The sequence below is a fragment of the Chiloscyllium punctatum genome, chromosome 16, assembly GCF_047496795.1.
Source record: "Chiloscyllium punctatum isolate Juve2018m chromosome 16, sChiPun1.3, whole genome shotgun sequence".
In the NCBI taxonomy this organism is placed as follows: domain Eukaryota; kingdom Metazoa; phylum Chordata; class Chondrichthyes; order Orectolobiformes; family Hemiscylliidae; genus Chiloscyllium; species Chiloscyllium punctatum.
In genome coordinates, this window is record NC_092754.1 from 3,545,201 (window position 1) to 3,567,525 (window position 22,325).

The window sequence follows — 22,325 nt, forward strand, 5'->3', positions numbered from 1 at the left end:
TTTTACTTGGTTATTAGCTGAGCTCCGTATAGGTTTCACTCCAGAGCAGGGAGCTTATGTTATGGATTAGTAATTCGTTCAACATATTAATGTGATGTGAGTAGTTATTGAGACTCAGCTAAATGCTGTTCAGAAAGGTGCAAGTTAGAGATTCTGGTTTTCAAGGTCAGTTTGTACCCAGTTTGAACCAAAGAATAAGCTGAGATAATATATTTTGAATATGATACATGCAATCATTTTCTTAATTTTAATAAACTTGAAAGGGGCAGGATGGGACATGGAAATATATTAATAAATTGGGCAGGTCTCCAAGGAGGTAGCAGAATTTTTTTTCTAAAATCAATTTATTCAGTTCTGTCAGAAGACAGGCCTTATTTGGGTGAAATGTCTCTATTTGGGTGGTTACCTATTTAAAACAAAAATGTGATTAAACAACTTTTCAATAGTATTGAAATGCAAATTAAACATTCCTGAGTAATTTGAAATGCAAAAATTGCCTGTCTTTACAAAATCTAATGAGAATATAAACTCATTATTTATCTGTATATGGGACGAGATGGACAAAACTATAAGACAAAACAGGAGACTGGAAAAATGGGCACAGTGTAATAATGGGATATCAGAATTAAGAAAAATATGAAGGGTGTAAAAATATTAGAATTTTAGCCAGGGAATGGAGGCATTGAACTATTAACGGTGACTGAAAAATAACTCAATATCGTGTGACACTGAAAGGGGAGTATGCCAAGGGAGGCAGCAGATTAAAACTTTCATTTGCAAGATTTAGGAAATTGAAGGTGAACAATACACTTGACGAATTATTACAAATAGTAATGAAATTTGAGACCCTAAACATGTTTTTCAAACCTTGTTGTCAAGTCTTCGGGTCTCGCTGGATTGAAAAGTGATGGACTGTTGAATTGCAGATCTTGGAGTCTGATCAAGTATGGCAAAATGGAATGGACTTGAGGAAGGGATTACACAAACCAAGGATGGGGTTTAAGGCAGTGAATGATAAGATATATTCTGAAATGACAGACCTGCTGTGAGGAGGTTGCAGAGCCTAACAATGGATTTGTGGTTTTTGTTGATATAATACACTGACTGATCCCCAAGGACTTGCATCATCTAAAATGAGGAATATTATCTTGGATTGATGCAGCTGAAAGATAAATACTTTCCACACTGTTTGCTGTTTGTGTCTCAAATTCCACTGATTGTGGAATTCAGTGTAAGGGTGTTTATAATTTCTGTAAATGACCCCAGTGCAGAGTATTGTTTATATGTCTTTTTTAAACTCCAATGTCAAATGTGAAATAATTCAGAAATCTCAACACAAGTCAATGGGAAGGTGGAGCAAGGTTGAATATGCACATGTTGCTAAAATTGTCGTGTTCAAAGGAGCAAATGACACCATTAACAGGCAGGAACAAAATTCTGGAGAAACTCAGCAGGTTTGGTGGTGTTTAAGGAGAGAAACAGTTAGTTTTCAGGTTGACATCTTCAGAGCTGCCTATAATATTTAGGTTGTATTATATGTTCCAGTTGTAATTAGGGGCAATGATGGCATATCTAGTGTGTTTTGAATTTTGGTCTTTGTATTACAATAAAGCTGTAGATTTATCAGCAGGAATCCCAAAATGTGTCTGCAAAACTGAATCCTGAACTTGGAGTGTTCCAATCAAAGAACTTGTCTACTCTGGGTAGACATAGAATTGAAAAATTCTTCTGTAGGTATAGGCTTCAAGGTCTGGAACTCAGTTTAAAACTAAATGGTAGCAAATGAACCATTCTACCCCAGAAAAGGGTACAGTGAGAGCTCATTCCCAAGTCAACGGCCATGATACAGTCGAGAGCCATCTGGCTCTATTAGGTTGTACTAACACATCCAGTGGTCACCCAAAATAAAATTTAGATTCCTTTGCTAGAATTTGTTTACACAGAGATGAACAAATAAAAAACAAAATCTGGTTTGTTAAACATCTGTAACATTTATATCATGGTTGGATATAAACCGTTTAATCCTCTGTATTACTTCAAGTCGGGGCTGGTTTTCAATCATTTGATATAGCATGAGGTTCCAATTTTGTTCTTTTGTTATTTGACATTCTAAACTTTTCAGAAACTGTTTATTGCCTTCAGCATTCCTTGCTGATCTCTCCTCCCTTGAACAAACAGTCAACCTACATATATTACTTAATCCTAGAAAATGGGACAATACTAGTGAATCCAAGAAACCTCTACAAATTTTCTGGACTGCATATCCAATAGCTTGCTAATAAACTCTCAAGTTTTAATGGATTTATCTTTGATTCCTTGTTCGTGTGTAAAGTGCAACTCTGTTGAAAAATGTTAGACTGCTCTCTGGAAGTGACAGGGATAAATTAATTTTAAAAAAACACCTTGGGCATAAACAAAATCCTCCAAATTAAATGAGACTTTTAAAAACAATATATTTAAAAGGAGCATTTTAACCAGAATTGTACCACATAAGCCTGTTTACTTTTAAAAGGTGGTTCAGAAAATTTGGTTGCAAGGATTAATAATGGACTTGAATTGAAAAAGCACAATCAGAAAATATCGTGTGGTGTTAATGAGACCTTATACAGCTGCAGCAAGTTTCATATAGGCAAGTGCAGACATGGCAGGCTGGCTGCTGAAACATGTGCGATCATCAGTAACATCCCCATTTCTATAGGACTTTGTGGTACACCATGTCCAGGAGATCGGAGTTCAAGACACCCCTGCTCTGGAGATGTGTGATAACATCTCCGTACAGGCTGATTAGAAAATATCCCCACTGATTAGGGGTAGTCAGTGCAGTTTTGTGAAGGGTAGGTCATGTCTCACAAATCATATTGAGTTCTTTGAGGTGACCAAACAGGTTGATGTTGAGTATGTGGATTTCAGTAAGGTGTTTGTTAAGGTTCCCCACAGTAGGCTGTTGCACAAAATACAGAGGTAAGGGATTGAGTGGATTGCTGGCTAGCTGAAAGGAGACATAGGGTAGTGGTTGATGTGAAATATTCATCCTGGGGTTCACTTACTGGGTTGCATGGTGGCTCAGTGGTTAGCACTGCTGCCTCATAGCACCAGGGGCTCGGGTAACTGACTGGACAGAATGTGCAAACTCTACACAAAGATGTGCAAGTCAGGTGCATTGGCCATGCTAAATCACCCATAATGTTAAATGCATTTGTCAGAGGGAAATGGGTCTGGGTGGGTTACTTTTTGGAAGGTTGGGATGGACTTGTTGGGCCGAATGGTCTTTTTGTATTGCTTTTTATGCAGAGGACACCCCGGGCTAGTTTTCCATATTGTCAGGTAGATGTCAGTGTTGAAGCTCATGATCCATTGAGCTAATTGAATATTTGATTCCTGATCTGTGGTGTGTTCATCATTCTCAGCTGGAGGAAGGTGAGGGAACCAACCAATAATGTACACAGGTTGAAAATGGAGTTTCCTCAGCAACTTCAACATCTGCAGTACTTTGTTTTATTTTTGAAGTTGGGAAGTTTGATGGGATTCACCAGTTACTTTTTGTGTCTTTAAGAATACTAGCACTCTACCTATGGCTAAACTTAGTCAATTTACTCGCCTTGTGAGAAGCAAGATACTTTTTTTAAAAAAAAAGTGCCATAAGTTCCACATTTTGACAGATTGATCTTTATTAAATCTGACTGACCACTGTACAAACATCCAAACAATAAGTAGAAATTGAAAGCATCATGATGCTATAAAACATTACATACCCTGTGCCTGGTTATGATCTGCTTAACAAGTTAATACATTGTTTAAAGTCTTTTACTCTTTAACTATTAACCGCCAGGAGTATTTTGTAAGAATTTTGTCTTTTTTCTTCACTAGACAGGTGTAGGTTCCTTGATTGATTGCATTAGCAACGATGATGAGCTTATTCCCCATCATGGAGATATAACCAGCATAGGAAAACTCTAATAGCTCGTCATCTTTATACCATCTGAAAATGAAATTATACTTATGAGTCTATAGTGCCACAGGGGTCATGTAACAGTCTTGTAAAATTAGTTATTACTGTAAACTAACTTCAGCCTTTTGTGGATGAAAGGATCCCAGCTGCTGGCTGGAGTAGAATGTAAAGGATTTTGTGATGTCACTTGAAGGCAACAGAAGGTGTGAGGACAGAAACAGAAATCTGGCCATTCTAAATAAGTAATGATCACTCATTTTGGAAGAAGAATATGGGGAACCTTTGAACTGCTGTAGTTCCTTCTTCTGGTGCAGCCAATCCCAGAAACTACATGGAGTTGATATTCCAGTCTTTAGTCAAAATCCCTCATGTTCTGACCAACCAAATGGTAAAATAATGGGATTAATGAAACTCTCAAATTATTTGGAATTTTAATTCAATTGTGATTACAAATGTAGTTGAGTCCACTAAAGTACAGCAAAAAGCCATTTTGCCTAATAAGCAGGTTATAAGAGTCATAGAGACGTACAGCACTGAAACAGACCCTTCTGTCCAACTTGTCCATAACAACCAGATATCTGAAATTAATCTAGTCCCATTGCCAACACTTGGCCCAAATCCCTCTAATCCCTTCCTATTCATATACCCATCCAGATGCCTTTTCAACTGTTGTAATTGTACCAGCCTCCATCACTTTGGCTCCTTCCATACACATAATCATGCCCCTCATGATTTTACAAACCTCTATAAAGGTCACCTCTCAGACTCTGACACTCCAGGGAAAACAGCCCCTTAGCCTATTCAGCCTCTCCTTATAGTTCAAACCCTCCAACCCTGGCAACATCCTTATAAATCTTTTCTGAACCCTTTCAAGTTTCACAACATCCTACCGATAGGAAGGAGACCAGAATTACACACGATATGCCCTGTACAGCTGCAACATGACCTTCTGATTCCTATACTCAATACTCTGACCAAAAGCATACCAAATGCCACTTTACTTTCAAGGAGCTATGAACCTGCACTCCAAGGTCCCTTTGTTCAGCAACACTCCCTCGGACCTTACAATTAAGTGGATAAGTCCTGCTAAGATTTGCTATTCCAAAATGCAGTTTTTGCATTTATCTAAATTAACCTCCATCTGATCAAGATCTTATTGTACTCTGAGGTAATCTTCTTTGCTGTCCACTGCAAACTTAATAACTATATCTCCTCTGTTAAATGATGAAAAGCTGTGGACCCAGCACCAATCCTTATGGCACTCCACTGGTCACAGGCCTCCAGTCTGAAAAGCAACCCTCCACCACCATTGTGTCTTCTACCTTTTGAGCCAGTTCTGTATCAAAATGGCTAGTTCTACCTCAATCCTGAGTTTTTTGAAGAAGTAACAATCAAGTTTGTGAGACGTGATTACCCACACACAAAGCCATGCTGACTATCCCTAATCAATCCTTGCCTTTCCAAATACATGTAAAACCTGTCTCTCAGGATTCCCTCCAACCGATGTCAGGCTCACTGGCCTATAGTTCCCTGGCTTTTCCTTTTCTTAAACAGTGGCACCACGTTTGCCAACCTAGAGTGTTCCGGCACCTCACCTATGACTTTCGATGATCCAAATATCTCAGCAAAGGGCCTAGCAATCACTTTCTTAGCTTCCCGCAGAGTTCTAGGGTACACCTGATCAGGTGTTGTCGAGAGGAATTAAGGGCTACAGGGAGAACGCTGGTAAGTGGAGCTGAAATGCGCATCAGCCATGATTGAATGGCGGAGTGGACTGGATGGGCCGAATGGCCTTACTTCCACTCCTATGTCTTATGGTCTTATATTAGTGTCCAGTGGGATAGCTAGCTAAACACTGACAAACGAGAAATACATTGTTAGAGTAGAAGGGTAAAAAGCCAAGTGTTGTACGTATCAAACAGTAGTTTTGTACATCGCTATGGGTAATTTAGCATAGCCCATCCATGTAACCTACACATCTTTGGACTGTGGGAGGAAACTCATGCATACACTGGGAGAATGCCTGTGTGGAGTCGCATCAAGTCTCTGGCACTGGGAGGCAGCAGTAATACATATAAAATCAGTTGGTCATTATTGTTTCAGCATGACTTTCTATTTAAGAATAATGCCTCACCTTCTGTTACAGACAGTGAGTTCCAGAGCATTCTGCCTCCTCAGTCAGCACAAGTTTATTATTCAAACAGAGGACCCAGCTCTGGATGCCACATACTGTACATACAATTGCAGACATCGTTGGAGAATATTCAAGAACAGAAAGCCTGGCTCATTTGTCGTTTTGGAGCCCAGAATCACTTAACAGTTGGGACAATAGCAGGATTAGTTTATGAATTTCTTACCTGCAGATTGGGTACTATCTTGCCTTAATATCTTTTTAAATTTCCAATTCCAATTTACACAATATGCTACTTGCATGTCTAGCCAGCAAACATTGGATTCTTGTGAAACCACAAATATTTTTGTCTTGGCTTACAACTGGAAAGTTACACAAGTCAGGCTAATGGTGTGACCCAAACGAACCCCTCCTTTGGTTTCTGGTTCTGTCAGTGCTTCATGTAATCAATTCCCAGGCCATATCAATGGTAAAACAGACAAGCAACTTGTCCAAAACTCTTACACATGTCTCAAAACAATGACCTTGGGTTGCAGGAGTTCACATATAAAGCAGAATGAATATTTAAGACCATAAAATGTCAGAACAGAAGGTGGTCATTCGGCCCATCAAGTCTGCTCTGCCATTCGCTGCAAACATAACCGACCTGATCAGGAGAGGACAGTGAGGATATCATTGAACTGAATACTGTAGCTACTCGGGAGCCAGACTATAAGTCACATAGGACATCCAAGATCCAGCTGGACTGATTCAGAGAACCAGTCAAACCTTAAAGCCTCGACCACCAGAGGTCAATAAGATGCAGGAGCCATTACTTGTGGAAAGTGGCCTTGAACAGCTTCCTCAAGAGCCCTTCCATTACCTACACAAGAGTGTGTTTCAAACATTAGTTCAGTAATTTCTACTACTACAAGCGGAGGGCTGTCTTTGGTCATACAACTTTTAAAATATTTTCCTATGGAATGTGGATGTCACTGGCCAGGCCAGCATCTGTTGTCCATTCCTAATTGCCCTTGAACTGTGTGGCTTGCTCAGCCATTTCTGAGCAAAAAGAACCAACCATCTTATTGTGGATCTGGAGTCACATGTTAGGCAAGCCCAAATAAGGATTTTTCTGCCCTAAAGAACATTAGGGAACCAGAGGGGACTTTATGAGGAGTGCTGGTAGTTTCATGGTCACCACTACAGAAACTAGTTTTATCTGCCAGATTTAATTAAATTTCCATCAGCTTCCACGGTGGCATTTGAATTTAGGTCCTCTAATCAACAAGCCTGGATCTCAAAATTACATTACCACTGTGCTAACATCTTCCACCAATAGAGTTTAAACCTAGCTCATTCACAGTATTTTAGCAAATGCTTTTCTACCATTTATCATTCATAATTAAAAATAGTAATGGTGCAAACTACTGCATGGGATTCTAATTAGCAAGGCATCTGGCTCCTGGGGACTTAATGCCTTGATCATGTGAAAATTAATCATAATTTAAATCAAACTCTTATAAACTAATTAATGTTCACATCAATTGATGTGGCCTGGTTTCATAGACAGTTCACTTTAGGGACAATATTATTCAGTGAGGAACATAAATAATTCTGATCATAGAGTCATACAGTACAGAAACAGACAATTCACATCCAACTTATCAGTGCTGACCAAATATCCTAATCTGACCTAGTTCCATTTGACATCACGTGGCCCATGTCTCTCTAAACCCTTCCTATTCATTTGCACATCCAGATGCATTTTAAATGTTGTAATCGCAACCTCCACCACTTTCTCTGGCAGCTTGTAACTATGCACGCACCACCCTCTGTATGGAAATTTTGCCCCTTAGGTTCTTCTTAAATCTTCCCCCTCTCACCTTAAACTTATGTCTTCTAGTTTTAGACCCTTGGAGAAAATACCTTGGCTATTCAGCCTATCCATTCCCCTCATGGTTTTATAAATCTCCAAGGTCACCCCTGAGCCTCCGACACTCCAGCCTATTTAGTCTTTCCTATAGCTCAAACCCTCCAGTCCTGGCAACATCCTTGTAAATTATTCCTGCACCCTCTCAAGTTTAACAACATCCTTCCTATAGTAAGGTGACCAGAATTGTATGCAGCATTCTAAAAGTGGCCCCACCAATGTCCTGTACAGCTGCAATATGATATCTGAAGGTAAGCGTGCAAAATTCCTTCTGCACTACCCTGTCTACCTGCAACTCCACTTTCAAGGAATTATGGACCTGCACCTCTCAGTGTCTTTTGTTTGGTAACAAAGAGACTGAGCACCTTGCCATTAACTGTGAAAGTCCTGGGTACTTTAATTAGACTCTACCAGGAGATCAAAGCATGGGATACAGGGTTTAAGAGATACTAAACCAACAGAGACCAGTTATGTTTTGCCACTGAGTATGTCGACAAGAATTCATGCCATGCTGGTTAATGCTTCTTAAAAATTGGTGGATTAGATGCCAAATGTGTTGACACTAACCAAGATTTTAAATTCACCACAAAATTGTCTCTTATTGATACATCTTCTGCAAATGAATCTCATGCCAACTCCTACTAGGTATGTGCCCACAAGAGTTACCTGATCTGATAGTAGGCAGTAAGTTTGTAACCGTATAGACAGTTTGCTGTAATCAAGTTTACATGGAGGTGCTATCCTCAGGTTGGAATGAAAATATGTCCCTGCAGTAAAGTAAAAGGAACTTTAATGCTGGGTCATTTCCCCGTGGGCTGGCTGCCCAAGTAGAAAGTAAATTGTAGGAAATTACTGAAGTGTAGATTATTTGAAAAAGCATTACTTACTGCAATATCCCTTTCTTATGAGCAACCTTTCGTCCACATTGAACTGTAACTTTCCGTCCTTTGGAAACTCGCCTAACTTTAGTCCTGGGAGGTAAAGGTGTAGGTGCATTGGTTGGAATGGGTGGATCTGCAGAGCATTTGAGCCATTTTTATTAATTGTATGAAACATTAGATTCAGTGTATTTTTTGAACAATGAAAATTAGAATAATACTTAACAGCTGGGATTTCCAAGTCCCAGAATTGTCTCAAATCTACAGCAACAGAACTTGTGATGAATTTTTCAAATCCTTGGCCAAGTTACAAAGCAATATTGAACAGTATAAGAAAAACATACTGTATGCATCTGTCTTACAGGAAGTTGCTGTAACCCACATCTATGCTTTTGTTCCACTAAAGTTGACGATTCCAGTGCTTTCCTGGATGGCATCCAATGTTCCACCCTCCGTAAGCACGAGATCATCCAAAATGCTGCTTCCTGTGTCCTTACTGGCACAAAGTCCCGTTGACCGCTGCATTTCCTGACCAACACTGGCACCCACTTAAGGAACATCTCAATTCTACAATTCATGTTCTTGTTTTAGTGGCCTTGCTTCTGTGTAACCTCCTCCAGCCCTAGAGATCTTTAACATAACTGCAGCCATCTCTGGAGCATGGCTGATACGTTTCACCACTGGTGTCTACACCTTCACTACCAAGATTCTAAGCTTTAGAATTCCCTCTCCACCCCCTACATTGCTTTTCTCCTTTAAGATGCCACTTAAAACCTATCAATCTGCCCTAATATTTCCTGATGTGGCTCATCGTCAATTTCTGTTTTACAATCTTCGTGGGAACAACCTTGGGCATTTTATTACAATGAAAGGTATAAAAACACAAGAGCTTGTTGGTGAATAACTTTTCCAAATTTCATTAATAGACAAATAATAGTTGTCCATTTCTCAGAAATAGGTTTTCTTATCTTGCATTGAAAAATACTTCAAATCTGTGCCAGGGGTAGCAATAACCCAAGTGCAGGCAGGTTTACTTATTGTGCTGATATCACCACACCCTTCCACTTGAGAATTTAAACTTCAGTTCAAAAATATAATGCAGTCAGTGTCCATTTTAGTTACAGAAAATGCTCAATGGATTGTCTCTTAACATTTAATGATAAACTTCTGGTCGGAATTATGAAGAAATAATTGGTAGTTTTCGATCTAAGGCTGAAAGTCACTTGCACATACACAGAACTGCTGATAGGAACTTGTCAAGATAGAGACAACACACAATTGAGATTCTATTATTTCTAACTATGAGATCTACATCCCTACAGGATGCATTTATTGTTGTTATGGAATTTGTGAGTTCACAATCAGAAAATAATTCATTATTGTGCAGTAAATGGATTTTACACAACCCACTGCCACAACCTTGAGTCAGGAAGAGTGTGAACCTACAGTCACCGAACATGGATGAAAACACAAAGACAGAAGGAGGTGGTGAGTGATTGGCATCAGATGCAACTGTACCTCTGCAGAAGTCACAGCTTAAGGGACAATGCTTCTTCATGAAAGAAAGTTGTTTTTCACAGAAACCCATCTGCGCCCAGGAGGGACATTCATCAAGTCTGTCCAGGCAACCTTTAAATTAACAAATAAGTTATCAGTAATTATACTTTTAATTACTCAAGCATGTCTTCACTCCCCTTCTTAACGTAATGCTCACAGGCTCATTTTTTTCACACCCACCCCCCACCCCACACACACAACCAGGAAATTTCCAGTTTCTCCTTCGCAGCACATTGGTATAATAAACTATAACACTTTACAGAACCCCGAAAAATCCCCCAGAGTAGAGAAAGTAGATGGATAATGTGAACATAGAACGTAGTAAAATACAGCGCAGTACAGGCCCTTTGGCCCTCGATGTTGTGCCAATCCAAGCCCACCTAACCTACACTAGCCCACTATCCTCCATATGCCTATCCAATGCCCATTTAAATGCCCATAAAGAGGGAGAGTCCACCACTGCTACTGGCAGGGCATTCCATGAACTCACGACTCACTGAGTAAAGAATCTACCCCTAACATCTGTCCTATACCTACCACCCCTTAATTTAAAGCTATGCCCCCTCGTAATAGCTGACTCCATACGTGGAAAAAGGTTCTCATGGTCAACCCTATCTAAACCCCTAATCATCTTGTACACCTCTATCAAATCTCCCCATAACCTTCTTTTCTCCAATGAACACAGCCCCAAGTGCCTCAGCCTTTCCTCATATGATCTTCCTCCCATACCAGGCAACATCCTGATAAACCTCCTCTGCACCGGTTCCAGTGCCTCCACATCCTTCCTATAGTATGGCGACCAAAACTGCACACAATATTCCAGATGCGGCCGCACCAGAGTCTTAGCTACATTGAACTCCATTTGCCACCTTTCTGCCCAGCTCTGCAGCTTATCTATATCCCGCTGTAACCTGCCACATCCTTCCTCACTGTCAACAACTCCACCGACTTTCGTATCATCCGCAAATTTGCTCACCCAACCTTCTAGCCCCTCCTCCAGGTCATTTATAAAAATGACAAACAGCAATGGTCCCAAAACAGATCCTTGTGGAACACCGCTAGTAACTGCACTCCAAGATGAACCTTTACCATCAACTACTAACCTCTGTCTTCTTCCAGCCAGCCAATTCCTAATCCAAACCTCCAACTCAACCTCAATGTCATACCTCCATATTTTTTGCAGTAGCCTACCATGGAGAACCTTATCAAACGCCTTACTAAAATCCAGAAAACACCACATCTACCGCTTTACCCTCGTCCACCTCCTTAGTCACCTTCTCAAAGAATTCAATAAGGTTTGTGAGGTATGACCTGCCCTTCACAAATCCATGCTGACTATCCTTGATCACATTATTCCTATCCAGATGTTCATAAATCCTATCCCTTACAATTCTCTCTAAGACTTTGCCCACAACAGAAGTGAGACTCACTGGCCTATAGTTACTAGGGTTATCCCTACTCCCCTCTTGAACAAAAGAACCACTTTTGCTATCCTCCAGTCTTCTGGCACTATTCCTGTAGACAACGAGGACATAAAAATCAAGGCCAACGGCTCTGCAATCTCCTCCCTTGCTTCCCAGAGAATCCTAGGATAAATGCCATCAGGCCCAGGGGACTTACCTATTTTCACCCTTTCCAGAATTTCCAACACCTCTTCCCTACATACCTCAAAGCCGTCCATTCTAATTGTGACTCAATATTCACATCGGCAACAATATCCTGTTCCTGAGTGAATACTGACGAAAAGTATTCATTCAGTGTCTCCCCAATCTCTTCAGCCTCCACACGCAACTTCCCACTACTATCCTTGACTGGACCTATTCCTACCCTAGTCATTCTTTTATTCCTGACATACCTATAGAAAGCCTTTGGGTTTCCCTAATCCTACCGACCAAGGACTTTTCATGTCCCCTCCTTGCTGCTCTTAGCTCTCTCTTTAGGTCCTTCCTGGCTACCTTATCACCCCAATTGAACCTTCATGCCTCCTCTTTACAGAGGCCACCCTCTTCCTTTAACAAGGGATTCCAATTCCTTATTAAACCACGGCTCCCTCACACGACCCTTTCCTCCCTGCCTGACAGGTACATACTTATCAAGGACACTCAATAGTTGCTCCTTGAACAAGCTCCACATATCAATTGCGCCCTTGCCTTGAAGCCTACTTTTCCAAGCCACGCATCCTAAGTCATGCCTCACCGCATCATAATTTCCCTGCCCCCAGCTATAACTCTTACCCTGCAGTGCACACTTATCCCTCTCCATCACTAGAGTAAATGTCACCGAATTGTGGTCACTGTCCCCAAAGTGCTCACCTACCTCCAATTCTAACACCTGGCCTGGTTCGTTACCCAAAACCAAATCCAGTATGGCCTCACCTCTTGTTGGCCTGTCTACATATTGTGTCAGGAAACCCTCTTGCACACATTGGACAAACACTGACCCATCTAACGTACTCGAGCGAGAGCTTTCCCAGTCAATATCTGGAAAGTTAAAGTCCCCCATAACAACCACCCTATTACTTTCACTCTTCTCTTGAATCATCCTCGCAATCCTTTCTTCTATGTCTCTAGGACCATTAGGAGGACTGTAGAAAACTCCTAACAGGGTGACCTCACCTTTCCTATTCCTAACCTCAGCCCAAACTACCTCAGGTGGCGAGTCTTCATCCATCGTCCTTTCCACCGCTGTAATACTATCTTTGACAAGCAATGCCACACCTCCCCCTCTTTTACCCCCACCTCTGACCCTACTAAAACATTTAAACCCTGGAACCTGCAACAGCCAATCCTTCCCTGTTCTACCCATGTCTCCGTAATAGCCACAACATCGAAATCCCAGGTACCAACCCATGCTGCAAGTTCACCTACCTTATTTCGTATACTTCTCGCATTGAAGTATACACACTTCAAGCCACCTTCCTGTTTACAGGCACCCTCCTTTGAGATTGATGCCATGTTCCTAACCTCCCTACACTCCAGGTCCTGCACCCTAAAGCTACAGTCTAGGTTCCCATGCCCCTGCAGAGTTAGTTTAACCCCCCCCCCAATGCAACTGATAATCTGAATGTTCAGGGTAGTTACTTCACACAATTGTTCAAATGCCAGAGATTAAAAATGTTCCTTTTCATAGAACAAAAAACAGATCACCAAATGACACAAATTCCATCTATCGATCACTCAGTGTATGGCAGAGAAACTGGTTATTTAGGACAACAAACCCAAGCTGGTCTTTCCACTGAAAGCAAACCACCAAAAGTTTTATTTTACCTAACCATGACTGTCGAGCTGAATGCGTCTTCTCTCACCTGGTTCCATTTTTTGGTAAAAACAATGACTGCAGATGCTGAAAACCAAATACTGGATTAGTGGTGCTGGAAGAGCACAGCAGTTCAGGCAGCATCCAACTGTTGGATGCTGTCTGGTTCCATTTTTTACCTATGGAATTGTAATTAAGGGATCTATCCTTAGCCCCCCTCCTATCTCTGGTCTCCACGTTACCCCTCACCATGAAGGCATGTTTTTAGTTTCCACAAGTAGACTGACTACACCAGCTCCATCTCACCACCACATTCTCGACTTCTCCACCATTACTTTATCAGACTGTTCAACAACATCAGGTACTGGATGCAAAATGTCCCCAGTTAAATTTTGATTTAGATTGAAGTGATCATTTTCAATTCCTACTCCAAACCCCATTCCTAACTGACCAACTCCATCCTTCTTCCTGGCAATTATCTTATTTGATCTTGAGATGAACTTCCAAGTTTGTGTCTGAGACACCTTGAGAATGCTTATTTCCACCTGAGTAGCACTGCTTGGCTTCAGTTCGGTCTTGGATTTCCTGCTGCTGAAATCTTCATTCATGCTTTCTGTACCTGGAGGCTTGACTCGACTCTACTCCTGTTTGGCCTCTCATATTTTATCTTCCGTAAACTTGAGATCATACAAAAATCTGCTGCCAGCTAAGAGACCCATTCCCTGATCACCCCTGTGCTTGATCAAACAACTTTAAAATTCTCATCTTTTGTTTACAAACTCTTTCCGCTCTGTTAGTAATCTCCAACACCACAACCTTCTGAGATCTCTGCACTTCGTCAGTTTAGGCCTCTTGCATTCCCAATCATAATTACTCCATCACAGGGAGCTGTACTTTCCATTGCCTGGACCCTAAACTTTGCAATTCCCTTCACTACACTTCTTTATCTCACTTTCTTCCTTTATGATACTTCGGAAAAGCTACCTTTTTAACCAAGCCTTTGCTCATCCAATCTAATATCTTATGTGTTCCAGCATCATACATTCCTTTTACAATGTTCCTGTTAAGTACTTGGCGTGTTTCATTACATTAAAGGAGCTATATAAATCTAAGTTTATATTCTTGTAACCCTTTTATCATTCTCCTTTTGATCCTGTCTCTCCGACATTCTTTTCAGTTTCCCCTTGAATCTAATGTGGACAAGTGTGAGGTGATTCACTTTGGTCGGAGTAACTGGAATGCAAAGTACTGGGCTAATGGTAAGATTCTTGGTAGTGTAGATAAGCCGGGAGATCTCGGTGTCCAACTACACAGATCCTTGAAAGTTGCCACCGAGATTGACAGAGTTATTAAGAAGGCATATCGTGTTTTAGCTTTTTATTAATAGAAGGATCGAGTTCCAGAACCATGAGGTTATGCTACAGCTGTACAAAACTCTGGTGCGGCCACACTTGGAGAATTGTGTACAGTCTGGTCACTGCATTATAAGGAGGATGTGGAAGCTTTGGAAAGGGTACAGAGGAGATTTACCAGGATGTTGCCTGGTATTGAGAGAAGGTCTTACAAGGCAAGGCTGAAGGACTTGAGGCTGTTTTCGTTGGAGAGAAGGAAAATGAGAGGTGACTTAATTCAGACATATAAGATAATCAGAGGGTTAGATAGGGTGGACAGGGAGAGCCTTTTTTCAAGTATGGTGACGGCGAACACGAGGGGGCATAGCTTTAAATTGAGGAGTGATAGATATAGGACAGATGTCAAAGATGGTTTCTTTACTCAGAGTCGTAAGGGTATGGAATGCTTTGCCTGCAACAGTAGTAGATTCGCCAACTTTAAGTACATTCAAGTCGTCATTGGACAAGCATATGGACGTACATGGAATAGGGTAGGTTAGATGGGCTTCAGATTGGTATGACAGGTTGGCGCAACATCGAGGGCCGAAGGGCTGTACTGTGCTGTAATGTTCTATCCTGGCTTTTTTTCTTAATTACCATTTCTTGTAGAAGTTAGTGTAAAAAGGCTTTTCAAATTCCCAACTAGACCTAATGATCGCTGTCATGTTTTGTTTTAATTTTGGGAGCAATGAAGATGCTCACAATTAGCACATTGTTACAAAGGCTCTGTAGGATTAGTCAGATGAGGACTAACAGTCCTTTCTTTGGAAGGATGCCATATGTGCTGTGAGGCTGCACAATCCAACCCAATGACAGGAAACTGAGAAAGCTCTGAAACTGTAGGTGGAGATTATCAGCATTCTCATAGCACAAAGGTTAATTCTGCTTTGAGAATGCAGCTTTAGTGAGCACTGATGAATCCAGAATCCTCAATTTAATCTACTGAGCAATCAATACTTCTCTTCAAATTGAAAATATAGTATGGAACTAATCTGATAATTGGAAGCCCCAGCTATGGATTTACCTTAAATTTTCACTTCGTAAAAATATCAATGCAAAGTTTGAATTTTTGTTTTTGCAAAATAAAGCTATCAATGGAAATACTAGTCATTGTTCATCTCATGGGGCTACATACTACATCTCCTTTGGTGGCACAGCTTGGGGTTGTTGAACTAACATCAATTAGCATTAAAAGTTCAGAATTTACTTCAATGATCTGAAATGGATGTTAAATATTTCCAGAGTTACAGTAAGTTATTAGTATCCTTTGCATCCCCGGGTGCTTAGTTTGTTGTCCAGTAACTGAAGACTCAAGTTAGTTGCGCACCAGCTTTTGTCTCCAGAATGTTCCATCCACACTTGGGATGTCATGTACACCACAAGCAGCTTGGCTGGTTGGGCAGAGGTTTCTTAGCAGCAGGATGTTTCAATTAAAGGAAATAATTGGGTATTGGCAGTTGTGCCTGGCTCAGACAGTCAGGCCTAGATGTCAGACCTGCTATGTGGAAACCAGAACTGTAAGTCTGTATCACACCCGCACACAGTACTGTCACTGTTCATAACTCAAAGTGAGGGTAGTCCCTCAAGCCTTACCATACAGCCTCCAAATCCCCCAGATATCATCCTGACTGATTTTATCTTTTCCTGTTAAAGTAGCATTTTTGTGCATAAGTGCATTTGTGTTCTGAGAGTGCATTAATCCAAGGCTGTGTCCAATCTCGTGGGCTGCAACATGTACCAAATCAGTAAGCCAGACAACTGCGAAAGAGAGAAATCACTTTTAGAATTACATTTATAAAATAAAATTAATGTTTATTTTGGAATCATTAAAATTTATCATGCAATATTGTTCTACCAAAGATAAATAAGAAACCCGGGGTTACTCAAGATCTACAAAGACAAGAAACACCAACTATTATTTCCTCTGCCCTCACTCAGTAATATTGAACTTTGCTTTTTTCAAAAAAACCGTACAATTACTATTTCAGCTGAGATCAGCCTCACTGGACTGACCGAGTATTGACCCTGTTCTGGGTTAATTTTGCATGTAGTCATTGAGAATGGTAAGTTATCTGGAATTCCAATTTAGGCAAAGATGTTATCTGAAGCAGATTGAGGATTGGCATTCAGTCAAAGCCTGTAACATAAACAACACCTCAACTATAGAGACCAGCTGCTTCTATAGGACATCCACAGTGTAGATCTCACTTTTATTTTAAATGAAGTGGACTCTTTCATTGTGTGGGATGTTATTATTTTGAGTGCGTTGTGCTTAAACAAATGAAATAACAGAAGTTCTGCCATATGTACAAACAGATTACGTGTATAATATGCCACAGTAAGAACTACAAAGTAGAACAGTCCAATTTTCAGTTAAACAGATTTTTTTGAGTAAGACTCATGACACTTGGTCATCTGTGGTGACTTTGTTCCACCCATCTTCCACCTCATTAATCATGCAGCTGGGTAATTTGAGCAACGTCTTGAGGCATCGTGTGACAGGAGAGGTAGAGATGATGCCCCACTGTCAGGACCTTGCAGTATTAATGCTGCTAACACTGAACTTTAAACCCCAACTACACACCACATCACATGCTGTAAACCAGGAACTGGTGGAACACTCCAATGGTGTTTCAAGACCATCACTGAGGGCATGACCCAACGGGGTAAGCTTTCACCCTCCTTTGTGGGTGGAAATTTGGAGGTGCTGGTGGATATAGCGATGGAGAGGAAGATCGTTGCTTTATCCAATGGACTGCCAATCGAGGTAACACCATCAGGGTATTTGCACCATCTAGTTTCTCAAAGGAGGAGAGAAGTGGAAGTGAAGTAGAAATGAGGAGAGTTGGGGTAATGATGAGATGCAAATACATGGAGATAAGTGGTTGCTGCTCAATAAGAACGCAAGATGAAAACCATAAAACATTTTCTTGACATGAAAATTCTGATGTCTTTCATTCTTGTATTTTCCTAACTTTCTACTTTAACCCATACTACATGAGGAAGGGGAGAACTCCACTCATTTATTTAATCAAGTGCACAGCTAGCAGAGCAAAAGAGAACCAATGAAACAAAAACAGAAATTCCTGGAGATACTCAGCAAATCTGGTAGCATCTGTGAGAGAGAAACAGAGTTAATATTTTGAGTCCAGTAACCCTTCTTCAGAACTTAACTACGTTTCAGTACTTTGCACTTTTGTTGACAGAGTTATTTTATGAAACATACTTTTCTTCCAGCTGAAGCGAGTTTTACCCAATTGCCAATGTTCAAAATCATCAAAATGGATTTCTCCATTGGATGGAAAGAAAGCATGTGCTAATTCTCCAGTTATTCCATCAAAACACGGATGGGAAGGAACTTCCAAGCAGTCGGTATGGTTTATGGAATAAAATCCTAGCACAGGAGAAGAATAACAGAATATCAATGATCATATTTATTAAATTTTCTACATTTATCCTGTTGCATCCAGAAGAAAGCCAGTTTGCAACTTGGAGTGACTGATTAAATGTGCTCAGATTTGATCTTATTTTCAGATTCGGTTTTAGTTTCAGATTCGCTCTTTTCCTTCCACAGTTTAAATAAACTCAGATCAGAATTCACTTCTGAAAATCTAACATTAAACACCTTTAACAAAACAAAGTGTGAAACAAGACTACGTATTGTTCAGTGAAGTTAGGGAAGGCAGCAGGGGTCCTAATCAAGGAGGTAAACATTGAGAAGGCTTTTTGAAGGAGGAAAGGTAAACCAGGTAGAGTGTCTTCAGATTTGAACTGTGGGATTCAATTAATTTGTCAATAACTGCCTCTATTTCCTGTAATAGAGTATTTTCATCATTTTTGATACCAGTAAGCTCCAAGAGCAGGTCAGAAGCTAGGAATCTTGCAACAAGTCACTCACCTCCTGACTCCTCAAAGCCTGTAAACCATCTACAAGGCACAAGTCAGGAGCATGATGGAATACTCTCCACTTGTCTGGGCGGGCGGGCGCAGCTCCAACAACACTCAAGTAGTTCAACACCATCCAGGACAAAACAGCCCACTGGATTGGCACCACATCCACAAACATCCACTCCCTCCATCCCTGATACTCTGAAGCATCAGCAAGATGCACTGCAGAAATTTACTGAGGCTCCTTAGCCAGAAATTCTAAACCAGTACTGAGAAGGACAAGGGCAGCAGATACATGGGGACACCAACACATTCAAGTTCCGGTTCTAGAACTGCAGCAATTTGTGGACGAAACTCACCACCATCTTCTCAAGGGCAACTAGGGATGGACAATAAATGCTGGCCCAGCCAGCAAGACCTTTGTCCCGTAAGTGAACAAAAAAAACCTCTCACCTATTTTAATGTCAGCACTGACATTTGCAGGAACTTGAGTGAAATTGAAAGGAGAAACTTCGCTCCACATTTGAAAAGCAAGTGCGATTCCCTTTTCGGTGTCCTTTTCATTCAGGGTCTTTGGAAAGGACAGAATTCTGTGAATGGAAGCAACTTCATTCATGGATGATATTACAAATAAAATACACACAAAAATTATGTGCTACAAGCAGTTTCAGCACATACTCTCCCCTGGAAAGTTGTGGCAAGGTTTTATTAGAAAGAGTTTACCAATCACTTCCAATGCTATACCTTGATCAGCTCGTTGGATCAAATGCTTAAAGTTGGGTCAATTGAGCACAGACCTCTGCCTTTGCCCTTGGCATTGGAATGTCTCAATGTAATAAATTGAGGCATAGCTTTAAATTAAGGGGGGGGTAGATATAGGACTGATGTTAGGGGTAGGTTCTTCACTCAGCGAGTCGTAAGTTCATGGAATGCCCTGCCAGTAGCAGTAGTGGACTCTCCCTCTTTATGGGTATTTAAGCGGGCATTGGATAGGTATATGGAGGATAGTGGGTTAGTGTAGGTTAGGTGGGCTTTGATCGGCGCAACATCGAGGGCTGAAGGGCCTGTACTGCGCTGTATTCTTCTATGTTCTATGTTCTAAATGTCAAAGTGCTCAAAGTGACAAATTTTGAACTTGTCACATTGTGGTTGGAGGTCGGATTTATCTTCAGTTTTCTATTTTCCCATTTTAACTGTGTCCCAGTGATGCTGGATATAAAAGCCTAATGTTATTAGGATGACTTTAGAGCTCTAGAACTTAGCACTAAGTCAGCTAACTCAACAGAATCGTTTTTCCTCATGAAGAGACATTCCCATATGCAAGGGACTACTTCTTACAGCCCAGCAAATCATTATCAAATAAGCTTATAAGCATGATAAGCAATAACAGACATCAGCCATCACACTTACAAATAATCCTTTGTACAATAGACAAAATAGTCAAAATCAGAAAATTGGCCATCCCATATTTGTTTGTGGCAAGCTCCTGGAACACTGTTCCCTCCTAACAACATGTATCTACTCTCTACTGTTTGCAGCAATTCAAGATGCTTCACTATTACCTTCTCAAAGACAATTAGGGATGAACAATAAATGTTAGTCTAATAAGCAATGCCTACATCCCATGAATAAATAAATGATGTTTTCAGAGTAGCATGTACATGCTGATGATTTGTCCTATTTAAAAATGAAGACGCCACAGACTTTTTAGATTAAGTTTGAAAAGGCTTCCTTTGCATTAATTGTTATTTTGCAGTAGCCTTTGCAAATCTTGAGAGAACATACTAAGATTGTTGGCCAGACTAGAAAGACCAGTGCTAATCTGTAATATTTGCTATAACACAATGTGAAAGCCATGCAACATTGACACAGAAGTTGCAGAAAATGGAGTCAGATAGTTTAGTTGAATGGAATTGCTCTGTTCATATAGAACACCAACTTAGTTTCTGCAACAGCTTTAATTTGCTTTAATGAAACACAGAATTGTTTAAAAATTATAAAAGCTTAAACCTTTGCAATCATTTCAGTAATGTTAATTGATATTTAAAAGGGGCCAGATAATGAAGACTTTAAAGTTTGACAGGGAGACAGGCAGGCAGTATTGCATCTGGCTTCTGAATTAATAATGGTACCATGAATAAAACATGCATTTCATAACATGTAGTTAAGATGAATACCGTATGTTCAAGTGTTAGGATTAAAAAGGAATAATAAAATTGCAGGTCAATGGATAACTCATTAGATGTATACTTATGTTTGTTTGACAGGTGCAGTTTTGCAGTTTCTTCTGGATAACAGATTGGTTTTATTACTAGAATAGCTATCCAGAAACGAGAGTTGAAGTCCTACTTATCGTATAAGGGCACTTTAATTCACTTAATGGAATAATCTACAATAAAGAATGTGCATCTTCAACATGGACTGTGAAATTACCAGTTTGTTGTCAAAACACAGATTACAGAGATTGAAAGAGATGAGATCATGGAAGGATTTGAAAGAAGGATGAAAATTTTAAAATCAAGATATTCTTTGACTAGGAACCAAATGTTGGTCAGGAAGCAAAGGGGATGATGGGTCTGTGGGACATGATGAGAGTTAGAATAAAGGTAGCTGGATGACCTCTCTCCCACTCAGATTTTAGTTGTACATGGATTATTGTTGAATTATTTTATTTGTTTCTTGTTTTCCTGCCTTAAGACAGGAGCATAAAGTAAACAGGAGCCAAAGGAGAAGCATGTGGAGGGTGCAACACTGCAGGGTAGCCAAGTGTGTGTTACATAAGTCAATTCTGGAGTTGAGAAAGGGCTGGAGAGGTTTCAGCAGCAGATGCGTGAGACAGGAGTGCAGTTGGGTAATACCACAGAGGTGGAAATGTGCTCCTGGCAACACCACGAGTAAAGTGATCAGGAGCCCACTTTGGGGTCAAACACAACACTAGAGTTGTGAACAGTGTGGTTTGCCTTTTGATACCAGGGAGAGGGCTAACATCATTTTCTAGAGAGTAGAAGTGATACTGGCCCAACATTTAATCTGAAATGTAATAAGACAGCTAATGGCAGTACTTATCCTCAGAATGAAAACATCTTTCTTTTACTAACAATTCATCCTGAGGCATTATGTTACTCACTCACTGACATTAAAAAAAAAGCAACAAAAATAAAATCACTAGGAGTCTGGGAGGCACATAGTCCTTGGTTCCTGTTTACTTCAGACTCCAGTCTTAAAGACAGGAAGACAAGAAACAAATAAAGTGAACCAACAACTAAATATACAACTGAAAACAGAGTGGGAGAGGGAGTCTTCTTTCACATTCATTGTTAGGTTTCTTTGCTTCTATATTTTGCAAACCCAGCGGCCTATTTAC

The 22,325-nt window shown here is 40.4% G+C and overlaps 1 protein-coding gene across 4 annotated transcripts in view; it reads right to left on the reverse strand.

The window, feature by feature from the left end:
- Positions 1–3,651: 3,651 nt before the first annotated feature.
- Positions 3,652–22,325, reverse strand: part of mmp23ba (matrix metallopeptidase 23ba) — a 38,548-nt gene continuing 19,874 nt past the window's right edge. For 2 of the 4 annotated variants that reach the window (XM_072586012.1, XM_072586011.1), the window contains 6 exons: positions 19,415–19,551; positions 18,300–18,467; positions 16,667–16,831; positions 10,389–10,499; positions 8,880–9,006; positions 3,652–3,979 (listed from right to left, as the gene is read on the reverse strand). In XM_072586012.1, coding sequence (XP_072442113.1) covers positions 3,805–3,979; positions 8,880–9,006; positions 10,389–10,499; positions 16,667–16,831; positions 18,300–18,467; positions 19,415–19,551 — 883 coding nt within the window. In that variant the 3' untranslated portion in view covers positions 3,652–3,804. The remainder of the gene's footprint in view (positions 3,980–8,879; positions 9,007–10,388; positions 10,500–16,666; positions 16,832–18,299; positions 18,468–19,414; positions 19,552–22,325) is intronic. The other 2 variants (XM_072586014.1, XM_072586013.1) reach the window with 2 other exon arrangements.